General features: G+C 52.1%; 1 protein-coding gene across 3 annotated transcripts in view; it reads right to left on the reverse strand.

The window, feature by feature from the left end:
• RASA3 (RAS p21 protein activator 3) overlaps positions 1-14727 on the reverse strand; it is a 108572-nt gene that overhangs the window by 38878 nt on the left and 54967 nt on the right. For all 3 annotated transcript variants that reach the window (XM_072761129.1, XM_072761130.1, XM_072761131.1), the window contains exons 3-4: positions 12313-12416; positions 3088-3182 (exon numbers count right to left, since the gene is read on the reverse strand). In XM_072761129.1, coding sequence (XP_072617230.1) covers positions 3088-3182; positions 12313-12416 — 199 coding nt within the window. The remainder of the gene's footprint in view (positions 1-3087; positions 3183-12312; positions 12417-14727) is intronic.

Genomic DNA, 14727 nt, shown 5'->3' on the forward strand with positions numbered 1-14727 from the left:
GCCCTGGTCTGCATGGGCCTTGGGGCTGCGGTGGGGTCAGACTGCTGAGCACTTGGACCCTAGCGCCAAGAGCAGGTGAGACTCCCGTGAACACAGAAGGGGAGGGAACAAGCCAGGAGCCGTGCCGGCCCTTCCCTCCTCAGAGTGGGGTCCTCGTATGTGCACAACTGCTGGGAATCCTTCAAGCAGGACTGTCTGACATGCACGACGATCACCATCCACAGAGCTCCCAGGCCTGCTTCTAAAGGGGCCAGAAGAAGGCCAAGGTTTGCCCTCAGAGCTCACACAGTTTCACAGCAAGCCTACAAACAGAAGAGCACACAGCAGAGTTCAGCAGCAGCCGGGCATCCTCGGGGGAGCCAGGGAAGGGCCCCGGGGCCACTCAGGTGGTGTGTGGGAGACCGTCTCCCTCCCAGTTTTGACACCACAAAGGACCCCTCCCTGCCAACACCTTGTGCTCATACTACCCACCCAGGGTCAGAGAAAGAACACAGCAACTAATTCTTTTTTTATATATATAATAAATTTATTTTTTATTGGTGTTCAATTTGCCAACATACAGAATAACACCCAGTGCTCATCCCGTCAAGTGCCCCCCTCAGTGCCTGTCACCCATTCACCCCCACCCCCCGCCCTCCTCCCCTTCCACCACCCCTAGTTTGTTTCCCAGAGTTAGGAGTCTTTATGTTCTGTCCCCCTTTCTGATATTTCCTACCCATTTCTTCTCCCTTCCCTTCTATTCCCTTTCACTATTATTTATATTCCCCAAATGAATGAGAACATACAATGTTTGTCCTTCTCCGATTGACTTACTTCACTAAACATAACACCCTCCAGTTCCATCCACGCACAGCAACTAATTCTTTTTAATAAAGTGCTTTTCCAGAGACCTTTAAAACATCAATTCCAGAAGGAAGCAAGATATTGTTTAGATCACCCTTTCCCCCAATACTAGGGAAATACTCCCCAATACTCCTTCATCTCTCATTGGCCCCAGTTTGTGACACCTTCTTTCTGACAAATGCCTTTTACTGCGATCACAGAATAGATGGATTCAAGAAACCACCTGCCATCCTCTGACCTTCTACAACTGTAAGGGCGACATTTCGGAATGAAAAGGGGCTGCAGGGAAAGACGCTGATGTGTTTCTGGAGGCTGTGTGAATCCAGGGGAGCTCTGCCCGTCTGCAGGATGACACCTCGAGGCAGGCACACTGCACACGAGCTATCATCAGGCCTGGAGCCAGGCCAGCCGACACATAGCCTGTCCTGTCCTCACAGTCTGGGCAACACCCACCTGCTGTTCATGATTCAGATTCCCAGGAAACTGGCCTGCCCAAAGGCAGCATCCAGGCCAGAGATCAGGCTAAGCAGGACAAGGACCTCCTCCCTGGCTATGTCCACTGGGATGTAGTCTACACACCGGATGACTCACACACACCCATGTTCCTCGGTTTTGTGGTGGATCTCGACTGCAGTGATGGTTGCACAGACCTACACGTGTGATAAAACACACAGGTGCACACACGTGCATGCACACACGCGGGTTTTGACACATAAACTGGTGAGGTCCAAACAAGGTCCATGTCCTGACTACGGCCAGTCAGCAGGATGCAGCCACAAGGAAACAGGGTGAAGGAACATGGCCCTTTCTTTACTGTGTTCTGTATAAATAGGAGAGTGCACAGCTGCTCATCATTATTCCTCGTGTACTATTTTTTTTTGCAACTTCCTATGAATCTGAAGCCATTTCAAAATGAAAAGTTTAAACACAAGACGAGAAGGAAGACAAGCCCCACTCAATAAGGACGCCAAACTGATCAGGGTAACACAGTGTGAAGGGCATGCTGGACACACAAGCTGTCTCCACAGAGAAGAAGGGATGGCGATATAGCCAGCACAAGTGGCAGGATGAGCCTCATCACCCCATATACGCCCCCGCAGCCCACGTCCCAGATAAAGTTTTCGAGCAGCCTGCGCAGGAGCGGCGCTCACCATCATGGCAAGGACTGCTCTGGGCTTCGGGCACAGACACGCATCCTGCATGACCTGCCGTATCTGCTAACTTCGGCAGCACGTGCAGCCCCCTGGCCAAAATTACATATGAGGGGCACTGTGACCTTCCCTTGCACCACCTCTTCCTCCAGGTCTGTGGGCTGAACCCTGGGGCTCCCAGGGGCCTGCACACTCTGTGACCACTGTAGGCAGAAACCCCATGCCTGAGAGCCCAGAGGAAGCCAAGGGTCAACAAGGAAATGGAGGACACGTGTCTGGACAGGTGCCTGCGGGCGGGGGGGAGTTCCACCAGCCTCCTATTTTGGGGCTTCTGCTGCATCAAGCACTGTCTCATCTTCACAGAACCCTGCTTTACAGAGGAGGAAACAGGCTTGCTGCCCCCTGGGTCACACACCCAGGCCAAACCCCAGCCCTGCACAGGACCACTAATGAAAATGCTCCTGTGTCTTGAGGTCGGGGGCACTGTGCTGTCTGGTCAGGGTTCGACATCATGGGCTCTGGGCATGAGCATGGGGTTAGGAGCTCAACGGGAACCAGAGAAGCAGGGTTGCCCTCCCAGCGGGTGCTGTCCCAGATGCTTGGGGACATGTAGTGCCCCCAGCTTGGGGAAGGGAGGGCTGGGAACTGGGGTCCCTGTCGGGGGGGAAGCTTTGGATGCAGGGAGTTAGTCTCAGGTGACACAGGGCCCAGGCGAGCCAGGGGAGCCCTGGGGACGCGTCAGACAACGGGAAACTCAGTGACTGGTCACTCATTTGCTGGTGTAGGAGCTGGAAGTGCACAGGCCCCTCTGGCAACCAGAATCTGAAGCCTGAGGCTCTGCATATTGCCCCCTCCAGGATTTACTTCTGCTTGCCTGTATTTTCTCTTTACCTTCAGTTATATGTGATTATTGTCCTTTCTAATTTTATATTTTTAAAGCTGTTTCAATCACACATGACAAAGTGTGATAATAACCCAAAGAATACACAGAAGTAACACGTCTCTATTCACTGTAAGAAGACCTACCTTATAACTGCCATTCCCCGGTGAGACCAAAGTGCCCTCTGCTCCCATGGCCCCACCAAGGGCTCACCTGCACTTCCGAGTCTGCATCCACATGCTGCAGCTGGAACCATGTGTCCCTGTTATGATACTTCGGCAAGTCTTCTTTCTGAATGGCCACCTTCCCTACAACAGATGCAGAGGAACAGAGGTCATGAGGGAATGAGTGGCACCGTCTCCACGGACGGGCAAGCTGCTAAAACCAAATGTCCTCCTTCCAGTAAGATCAATACGGGCAACGATTCATCTGGAAGGCCTCCCATGAGATCTGTCTGGGGCTGCCGCCTGGCCTGCTCCTCCATATGAGGTTTAGAAGAAGAAAAGCCTACCCTTCTGTCGGGCCCTTGGGAACTCAGCACTGGCCACCCCAAAATAGGCCACTAGGAGCTGCCAGCAAATGAGAACAAGCAGGTGCAGAAAGAGGTCCTTGTGGAGTCCCCTAAGCTGCCCACACACGGAAACTTCTGAAGAGTGAGGCCTGCCACAGACCCTCTGCTGGGAGGTGTTAGGGTAAAAGGTCAGGCAGTGCCCCAAGATGGTCCTGCATGAACAAACCTGACTCCACTCGTCCCACACGCTTGCCTTCCCACAGTCAGCCATGCTCAGAAGCCCGGAACCTCCCCCCTTATCAGGTGGCTTCTCTGGGTGTGGGCCACTCATTGACCCAGGTCCAGCCAGCTCCTGGAGGTACTCATCACGAGATGCCTCCTGCCTCACATAAGCTTCAGGCATGAGGAGCTGTTCCTCTCAGCTAATCTCTTCTGTGAATCCAATTTCACAGGCCCTGCCTCAGCAGGTGGAGGGAGGTTCTGAGAGCTTGGTCAGCCAACCTCTGCCCTGGATTCCCTGTGAGACCCACCCATGGGGCACAGAAAGGTGTCTGGATGGCAACACACGTGCAGAAGAGCCATTCCAAGTGCCCACGCGCTGGGACCTGGGGGTCTCATGTCCCTGTCTTCAGCCCCCATCTGCCTGTCAGCGGTGCCATTCATCACTTCAGCACATTTACATCTCTCACATTCTCAAGAGGAAGGTCACCTTGCACAGCCAGTTATCAAACAGCCTCAGGAACGACCCTGGAATCACCCCACTGGGGTTGTCAGCAAGGCCAGTACTTGTGCCCCTGATGTGATGTGGCACATCAACACCCCATCTGCCTAGACCCCACTGGTCCAGCTCCCACCTGCCAGAGCCACCTGGAGCCACACATGACAGCCACGGCTCACTGTTGACATGTGGGTACAAAGAGGGGAGGCGGAGCACACGACAGGCAGGTGCAGGGACATGCAGCAGGCAGAGTCTGCAGAGGACACTCCAGAGAAATGCAGAGAGAAGCCCAAATCACAGGCCGTCTGGGCTTTCCTCCAGCAGCACCTAATCACGGGGCAGGATGGCTCCCTGAGGAAACCTGCTCCTTCCCCGCCTCAGTCCTCCCCGCTCCCCACATTGGCCTCCCCACCCCCCCCCAGAGGGAACGCAGTCCTTCCTCCCTCTCAGCTCCTGCAAACCCCATCCTTTGCCCTACAGTGGGAATGTGATTTTAAGTCTCAAGGGAATAAAGCCGTGGAAAAAATTCTGGGAATTGAACTGGGCAATATATTTCATTGAAAAAAAAAATAAATCTTCAGACTGACATTAGTTCAGCTGGATAAGAGGATGACATGTGACTTTCAAAATGTTAAGTCATTGCAGTGTGTCTGTAAGCTTTAGCTGCAAGAGAGAGGAGCTACATATTTAGTGCTTATGTGAATCCCACAACTTATACATCATCACCTGGTACACAAATGTGTACTTTTTAGCACATATATTAGTGTTTCTAAATGCTGTTCAGACACAATGCCTGACTCACAAACTATAATACCTACTTACATGTGTCCCAGTCTGAGTGACATCAAAAGGTCACTAAAGCACTCTGGGCCTCACTGACCCACTTGGACCAACAGGCAGGTAGTGCTTCTGCCTTCACACATTAAAACCCCCATGCATCATGTGCTCTGAGGTCGGTCAGGCTCTTTTTAGAAGACACGATATGCCCGGGAAAACTCCAGAGGGCAAGTGATGTGGGGAACCGAGTACAGGACCTGGTGAAACTTCAGGAAGGCTGGCTGAGGCCAGATTTAGGGAAGAACAGATGCTTCCTGAGACGAGCTGGACACGTATCACAAACACTGATGAGAGAGATCAAGGAAGACTAAGCACAAGCCCTACCAGAGGGTCTGAAGACTCCAATTTGTTAAGATGTGAATTCCTCCCCCAAAATCAATCTATACGCCTATGCAATCTCAGTCATTCTGGAAATTGAGAAGCTGATTAAAAAATATAAGTGACAATTCAAGGGTCCTCAAATAGCAAAACAAGTCTGGAAAAGAACAGAGTTGGCACTCACGCCGCTGACTCAGGACTAGCTAAGGCCACTGTCAGCAAGACCACGGGTATCGGTACAAGGAAAGGAGTATGGATCAATGGAACAGCACAGAGATACCAGAAATAGGCCTGTATGCATAAAGCTGGGTGATTTTCAGGAACACACCACAGTTATTCAATGGAGAAAGGACAGTTTTTCAATAAACTATGCTCATATCACTGGACATTTACAAGGAGAAAAATGAACTTGGTGTCATACATACAATTCACCTGAAACACATGTAAATGGAGGAAATAAACCATAAGCTTTAAAAAAAAAAAATAGAAGAAAATCTCCACCACCCTGGAGTAGGCAAAGATTTCTGAGCTATGACACCAGAAATACAAACCGTCAAAGGATTTTGACAAATTGGACTTCATCAAAATTAAAGACTTCTGGGCTTCAAGAGACATTGGTAAGAAAACAAAAAGAACAAAAGGGAAGAAAATGCTTGTAAAACAAATGTCTCATGAAGAACTTGAATGCAGAACACACAAAACACTTTAAGAACTCCATAGGGGATTCCTGGGTGGCTCAGCAGTGTAGCGCCTGCCTTCAGCCCAGGGTGTGATCCTGGAGTCCTGGGATCGAGTCCTGCATCGGGCCCCCAGAGGACGAGGGGGCTCTGTGGGGGGTGGGGGGCACCAGAGCTAGAGGGGGGAAGGGGGGAAAAAACCCTGCCTTCCACAGCAGCCCCAGAACCCTGCTGGCCCAGATCTATCTGGAACTTGGTGGCTGGGGGAGGGAGGAAGCCCAGGAGCAAACGAGGGACACAGGGACCATTTCCTAGAATCCCGATGACCAAGTGGCATCAACTAAACAGACATTTCCACCAGTTTCCGTCACCAAACCGTCAATGCTAATCTGAGCATTTGGTCTGCATCCAGAACTGCTGGAAGGTGGTGCAGCTCTTGTCCAGTGGGGACAGCCAGTCTGTCCAGCAGCCTCATCCCGGTAAAGGGACATACCCTGTGTGCGAGCAGCCAGCTGCTGGACCTGCAGCTCCTTGACATTTGTTATAGGCCAAGACCATGTGCCTGGAACCCCTCCCTCTGGTGCTAAAATTCTCTACCTAGGAAACCCAAGGCTGCCAACTAAGTGCAAGGGAGCCAGACAACTGCACCTGATCCATGCCCTCCTCCGCAGGACACTTTCATTTGACCCCGAGCCCACTCTCTACTACACTCCTCACCTCGAGGGGCCTGCCTCTCACCTGCAGCTGACCTTGCACCCATGGCCACGAGTGAACTGGTGGGAGGGCGGTGAGGTCAGCTCTCCCTGGACCAGATCATGGCACCCTACTCCTGCCGCTTTGGGTTTAGGAATAGGCCCTCAGGACGAAGTTCCAGACTCAAGGCTATGTGTCTCTGGCTGGCTGTTCACCAGGATATGCACGAGGCTGCTCCAGGCCTGTGACCCCATCAGATCAGGCACTAAAAACCCTGATAGGCCAGTGACCTGGTGCTCATTCCCGTGACACAATCTATACTCTCACCCTCATAACAGCATAATTACCAGCCATAATTCTGGTTTCTTCCTGGAGATCCAGATGGCCACTATTCCTCCAGCAGCAAAAATGAGGTGGAATGTCTAGGTCCAGCTGCCAAAACACCAGTTTAAATGCCACCAACAGCTGCCAAACCATGATTTTGCTGGTTATCTTTAAAAATAGCAGATACTTGGGGCACCGGGGGGGGGGGGGGGGGGGCTCAGTTGGGTAAGCATCTGCCTTCGGCTCAGGTCATGATCCAAGGGTCCTGGGATGGAGTCCCGCACCAGGCTCCCTGCTCATTGGGGAGCCTGCTTCTCCTCCTGCCCCTGCTTGTCCTCACTAGAGCTCTCTCTCTCTCTAATAAATAAAATCCTTTAAATAAAATAAATAAAATAACAGATACCTTAAACAGGATAACTAACAAACATCTTATTTGGTTATTTTGAGGAGAAATAATCTCACAAATCAACTTGAGCAGTTTCTCTAAAACGTGCAAATGTGCATTTTTTTTTCCTTAGGATTCCCACTCAGAAAAGATTTTTCATAGGTTTCCAAAGATTAACAAACTCATCTTTATTTATAGTATAATCCAGGCCAATTGCTAAGAGCTCCACTGTGGGGTTTACCCGTCATACTAAGGTATCAGATCTGCAGAACCACCAGGGACCATGTAACACCCTCTATCTCTGTCTGCTTCGTCCCTTTTGTCCTTTTTTGTTTTTTAAATATTTTATTTATTTATTCATGAGAGACATACAGAGAGAGGCAGAGACACAGGCAGGCTCCTCGCAGAGAGCCTGATGTGGGACTCAATCCTGGGACTCCAGGATCAGGCCCCGGACCGAAGGGAGGCGGTCAACCACTGAGCCACCCAGGCGTCCCCCTTTCGTCCTTGAACAGACCTTTGCACACCCAGCAAGTAATGAATGGAGACACCCAGGCCCTGCCTCGAGAAGCTCCTAGGCCCATGCGCATCCTAAAAAACTCCAGCTATTTCTACTTAAATCATAGCACCCTCCAAGAAGGTAGCTGTTGGAAATGCAGGCTCTCAGGTTTTGCCCCAGCCTGTGAATCAGCAGTGGCATTTTGACGAGTGTGCAAAGCTCTGGCCTACACTGCAGAAACACCACCAGAGGCATGGATCATTTCTGAATCAGCACCTCTTTACCTCAGCACCAAAGCTGCCTTCAGACTTTCTAAATTTGAATTTCTGGTCATTGATCAAACAGAAGACTACCACTCGTGTTTGCTGGACTAGGAATGCGGAGGCAGGCAGCACGCTCAAGGTGGCTCCCACCACAGGAGGCACACGGTCAAAGGAGTTTCTGGTGGGACAGGAAGAATGCTCCCTTCCGACCAACAGGCTTTGCAGAAGAAGGGCCTCCCTGGCCTGTGGCTGGCATCTACCACCCTGCCGTCCTGGACCATGCAGAGCTACCCTCTTCAGGTAGAAGAAAACCCAGCACAAGAATCTGGTATCTAGATGTTAGATTCACAGTCATATGGTTCCATTCCAAAAATGAGAAATGTGTGGCCAGGACTAGAGCAGATACCAATGAGGATGGGGAGTCCTGAATGAGTCAGCTTTATGGGTTTACACCAAGTGTGTTTTTGGTGCTGGGACATATTTGGGGCTGGAAGTGGTGATGACAGTGGTGAAAGATGGTGGAACAAGGTACAGGATGAGGGCTAGAGGATGGTAAATGTTACATGATGGCTGGGGAATATGGAGAACATATGAAGGGTGATGGATGGTGGGGGGTGGGGGATGGTGGAGAATAAGTGGTGATGGCAGAGAAGGGTGGACGGTCTGATGGTGGAGATGGGTGGAGGGTGGCTGTCTGATGGTAAAGGAGGGTGGATGGTAGTGTGATGGTGGAGGCGGGTGGATGGTGGAGGAAGTGATGGTAGTCTGATGGTGGAGGAAGGTGGATGGTGGAGGAGAGTGGATGGTGGTCTGATGGTAAAGGAGGGTGGATGGTAGTCTGATAGTGGAGGAGGGTGGATGGCAGCTGATGCATGATGGGTGGAAGGTGATATATGGTGATGATGGGTTTCTGCTCATGGCGGATGTGGAAGATGCTATCTCGTCCTGGCACGAGTAAGTCATCTGTTACAACTGTCATCCCCATGTCCCACCTGCACATCTTCCACTAGGACCACATCCACAATTTCCAGCCCTGTGTGTATCCCAGCACCACCCCCCACCTGCTGATGCAAACCCATAGCCAGGAGTCATCCTGAACTTCTTCCTCCCCATCAGCCTGCACATGCAACCAAAGACTGCCTCCAAGTGAGGTCTGCAAAGCACAATGTAAAGCAACATGAAAACTTGGGGACCTGGCTGCAGGTGTGCACACCATCTGGCTTGTTTCTACCAGCTCCCCCTCTGAAGGTAGGGTGCAGCAAAGAATTGTGAAGGCTAAAGGGCTCAGATTCATAGAGCACCTGGAACAAGCCCCTGCACCTACTAAATACTCTGTAAACATATGAAATAAGTAAATAGATATGCACCAGACACTTCCAATTTACATCGCTTTTCCTTTCCTACAACATGAATCACTGCTGGATAGTTCTGGAGTAAGTGGGCAGTACCTACCATTCTTTCAGAGTAAGGGTAGGGAAGAAAGGAGAAAAGTCAGAATGAAAGCCAATCAGATGGCTCATTAAATGGGATGGTGTGTTTACACTCCCAGGACCAAACACTGATTTCTATCTTCAGCCATGAAATGTTTTTAGTGAGCAACATAGATCATTTAGGCCCTAATACAGGGATTCCATTCAGGGATTTCTGGTACAACTTTGATACACATCATCATTTTTCAGCTAAGCCGCCCTAGCCAGAATAAAGCAAGGATCGACACATTCTCTGCCCCACACGTGGTCCAAGACCCAGAAGAGGAAAACCAGGTGAGAGAGTGTCCATGATGGAGCGTGGGGTGGGAAGGGGAGGGCAGGCAGGGCTCTAAGGCACATCCCATCCCCTCTGGTCCCCAGGGACAGGGCAGGAGCAGATCAGCAGGTCATGACTGTTGCCACTACCAGTGGGTCTGCTGCTTCCATGGGAAGGTGACTACTGCCCTCTCCTGAACACTGGCCACGGGAACGTTCATTCACACAGCAGGCAATGGGGGCCCAGAGCACCAGGGAGAGCAGGCACCCTGAGTGCTGGACGGACTAGGGATGCTCTGCATGAAGTTCAGGAAGCTACCTGTCACATACTGGTAGGATGAAAGGTGATCCAGACTGGGAGCGGGTGAGGGGTGATGGATGGGAGACCCATTAAAGGGTCTTTGGAGGAACCAAAGCAGGTGTGGACACACCTCCTCCTCTCCTGCCTCTGACCCTCCAAATATGACAGGAGATACTTAGCCCATTGGCTTAGTACCTGCTAGCTGTGTGTCTTCAGGCAAGTGTGTCACACCCTCTGAGCCTGCGTCTACTTCATGTAGCAAGTGGAGGTAGTATCTATATCCAGGGGTGAAGACACAGGTCAAACGCATGCTTTCATGGGAATACCTGGCACAGTGCCTGGTACATGCATGTCTCCATCTAACTCTAAGAATCACCTGAGGACTCCACTATGGAGTTTTAGGCTGAGCCCCTGACGATGTGGGTCCGTCGGCATGGATGAAGGCTGGGTGCCTGGGACATGGGAGAGAGGCTGAGCATGAACTCAATGCCGCAGCACAAGTCTGATGTTGGAGAGCGAGGGCATGTTTAGAAGCCTTCTGATGTTGGGAGGGTGTCATAGGAGCCCCTTGCAGAGGGCAGTCTGCACAGGTGCCCAGTGGGGCGCACACTTGTGTGTGTGAATGCAGATACATTGAGAAATACAGATAACCATTTGGGTCAGATTATGGAAGGTCTTCCAGGCATGCTATGGAGTAGAGTTCTTTCTCCAGGCCAAATCCAGCAGTGAGGCTAAGAAATCGGCAATTTCTTCCTTCCTTCTCTCTCTCTCTCTCTCCTTCTGGATAAATTGAGCTCTAAAATGGGAGCACATGACACCAGAACAGGGTTTCTTCAGGAGGGAGACTATCTATAACACACTGTGAATTTCTAAGGTGGAATAAATATAATGAACAGAGGTATTTTCAAAAATCATCCATTTTCTCAACAAACATTTAGTGACTGCCTCCCAAGCCAAAGGGAGAGACCCAACAGTCACTGCTGAGCCCTGCCTCCGCGTGGAGCTTTTTCATAGGTGAGGCTATACACTGTGAGGAGGTGCTGGGGCCTGTACACCGAAGAGGCAGCTCGGGCCATCCCAGCACAGGGTCAGGGCTGCCGCTGGGAGGGGAGAGAGTGGGCTCCAGGGTCCCAGGTCAGGAGGGTGAGGAAGAGGCAGGGATGGGCCTTACATGGTGATGCAGAGCCTTGGGCAACGAGCAGGAACTTAGCACAACCAGACCCAGAAGTAACCGCCAGATGGCATGATGCTTAGAGGCCGAGGGACAGCTACAGGGGAGGCCACCACTGCCCAGAGTGCTGCTGGCCTGGGTAGGTGACCTTCTCAGGGGCCGGGACACCCAGGAATGAGGCATGGACTCTCCATGGTTCAAGTGCTCTATCCTGGAGCTAAGTTCCTCAGACATCCCCCAGGAGCGGCCATGGCCACAATAGGGCCATCATATGGTGCTTGGAACCCAACAAATACATGTGCACCCACAGTTAGCCTCTTAATTTCTAGTTTTGGTGCCACAGAGAATATGAATAGGGTCTTCCTGGGACAAGGACCCTTTTGACTCGAGGAGGCTGCGCTGTTCCACAGCTCTCTTCTTTCTCCAGGAGTGCTCTGCTGAAATGCCAGTGCCTGAGAGCACCCCAATTCCTCTGAGAGCCCCAGGGACCGAGAGCACCCCAATACCTCAGAGAGCCCCAGGGCCCCTGAGAGCACCCCAATACCAGAGAGGGATGTCAAGAGTCAGGGACAAGTGTAGTCTGGGGATTTGTGGGGCATGTCCTCTGCACACTGTCCCTTCAGAGGGGTGGGGCCCTTGGAGGTCATCTGGGGACAGGCTCCGTGGTCACTGTATGCTCACTCTGAAGGACAGTCTGAAGCCCTTGCTCTGGTCTCTCCCATGTGAGCTCCCATTGTGGAGCTCCTCTATACCTGACAGGGGTGGAGGGGACCTAGGCAGCTTACCCCTGCCACAGGAGGCTCAGGGACCCACCCAGGGCAGGGGGGGACGCCACCACCAGGACAGCAGGTACCCACTGCCACCTGTGCTACTCAGCACAGCCGGGAAAGCCAGGCCAGGAGTGTGACGGACGTTGCTGGCTCAGAGCAGAGAGCCCAGAATGAGGCCCCACCCAGAAGAGACCGAGAGGATGAGAACACCCGCGTCAGCACCTACCTATGATGGAGTCCCTCCGGAACACGTCTCTATCGAAAATGTAAAACGACAGGTGCCGAAAACTCCGAGGGATTTCGCAGTAGAAGTCTTCTCCATAGAAGGGGCTAAGAAAGAAGCAGAACAGGCTCTGTTAGGTTCTGGATGCAGTGGCCCGGCCACCCCCAGGGTGGGCCGTCTGCACACAGGCCACCAGCCTTGGGCACACACATTATCGCACTTTTACATGTATCATAAACACGCCACTTTGCGTTTCATCTGTGAGGTGGGAAATGGCGGTTTGTTCGCTGGGGTTGAATGTGTGGGGTCATAAGGCCGCTGCACCGAGTGGGCACTGGCAGTGCTGGCGGAGCTCTGCACAGTGAGGACAGTGTCTGCAGTGCCCCGGGACTGCTGGGACCCTGGGAAGGCGTGCTCAGTGTCCCAGCTCCAGGCCATGCTACTTGTTCCCCGGAAGTTGGGGTGATGTCTGCGCCTCTCACGGGGAGAGGACGGGCCCTCCATGGATTCACAGAGACCCAACAAGAGCTGCAAACCCCGGCTAAGCGGCCAAAACCCAGGGCTCTGTCACTAAACAGACCCCCAGCTGCTCGTGGGGGCCAGGCTGAGTCCACGCACATGGTCTGCACACAGCAGAGACACACGCTGGAGACGCCCTGGCTGCTCTGCGATGGTCAGATTACGGCACGCCACCACCTGGGACTCGCCAGGATTCCACTTCCACGCATGTTTACAGCCAAGGTCCAGAGCAGCAAACGTGACCCATCAGGGAAGCTGGAATGATATGAGCTCCTGCTCAGGCTGGAACGAAGGTGGAGAAGGTGGCCAGTGTGGTGCCCCATGGCGGAAGTTCACAGTGAGGGACACATGTGTCCCCAGAACTGCCGGGACAGCATTTTAGAACACATGGCGGCAAATCCCAGTCGAGGGGCAGGAAGCTGGAGGTTCCACGCCAGAGAACCCTCTCCAGGGTGAGAAACCTTTAATTCCATACCCATAGATGTCTAACACAAGCCGTGAGGTCATCATGGTCTCCAGAGCAATCACATGTGACACGTGGGCAGCACACGGATTCTCCTCAGCGACACAGAACCCCACCCCATACCCTCAGGCATGCCACTCGGGCAAGGCTTCACCTCCGAGGGCACAGGAAAACCAGGGTAGTGTCTGCACCCCAGGAGAGCACTAGCCTGCAGGGAGCCACACTCCACATGACCTGCAGCAGCACGACACCCAGGTGTGGGTGGCAGGCACATGCTCCTGCAGGCTGGCGGGGTCCAGACAGAGCATGGGCCTGACCTTGAGGGCTCCATCTGCAGGTACCAGCTCCCCACTGACTCCCGCTCGTCCCACTGACTCCCGCTTGTCCCGAACTCAGCAAAACCACCCCAGCAAGACATAGCTTTCCGCCAAATGTGTACATTCTTAGAGCTTCCCTGTGCTTCCAAAGTCCCCTACAACTTCAATTGTCTGCTTTAAAAAGAGGAACATTCGTGGATAAGAATGTTTCCTATAATTTTTAACTAGAAACACTAACAAGTGCAGTGAGAATGTGGAGAAGCCGGACAATGCAGGGATGTGCACTAGTTCGGCTGCTTTGGAGACAGCGGCAGTTCCTCAAAATGGTGAACAGAGTAATTGTGTGGCCCAGCAAGCCCAGAGCAGCGGGATCACACATCCACACGGGGGAGGATCATCCGCCTCAGAGAGCAGGCATGCTCGGGGACCTGTGGCCCACGGGTGAACCCTGACGTCGCAACACTCAGTGAAAGAAGCCACAAAGGCCACACACTCATGTGATTCCATTTCCACGAAGTGTCCTAAACAGGCAAAGCGATGGCTGCCGGAGAGCAGTGTGCCAGTAAGAAACAGGAGTGAAGGGGGTGAGTTTCTCTTCAGGGACACGAAAATGTGCCAAGTACACTGAAAAACCACAGAATTAGACATCTTACATATGTTAATTACATGGTATGTGAATTGTATCTCAATAAAATTATATTTTAAAAACCAAAATTTTAAAAATACATAAAGATGTCAGGAAGTGAAAACCAAGTTAACACCATAGGGAATATCCTCCTGGATTTTTTTCTCTGAAACCATATGACTTTAGAACAGAAATAGATGTGAATGGAGACATATTTTTGAAATAAAAAGTAGGATTACATTATACATCCCAATCTTTTAGTATCATGCCATGGACCACTTTCCAAATAAGTGCATAAAATGTTTGTTGCCAAACAGCACCTGAGGTCCGAGTGGGCCTCCCTGGGGGTCAGAAGTTCCCAACCCCGATGGGGGCCAGTGCTGTCCAGATGCACCCCCGGCCATCCACCTGTCCCTGAGGGGCCCCCAGGGCACGCCTGCTTGGCAGAAGGAATCACACTGTGCGACTCTCCAGAAATGAGCGCACATTCAGTC

The sequence above is a fragment of the Vulpes vulpes genome, chromosome 6 (assembly GCF_048418805.1).
Source record: "Vulpes vulpes isolate BD-2025 chromosome 6, VulVul3, whole genome shotgun sequence".
Taxonomy (NCBI): domain Eukaryota; kingdom Metazoa; phylum Chordata; class Mammalia; order Carnivora; family Canidae; genus Vulpes; species Vulpes vulpes.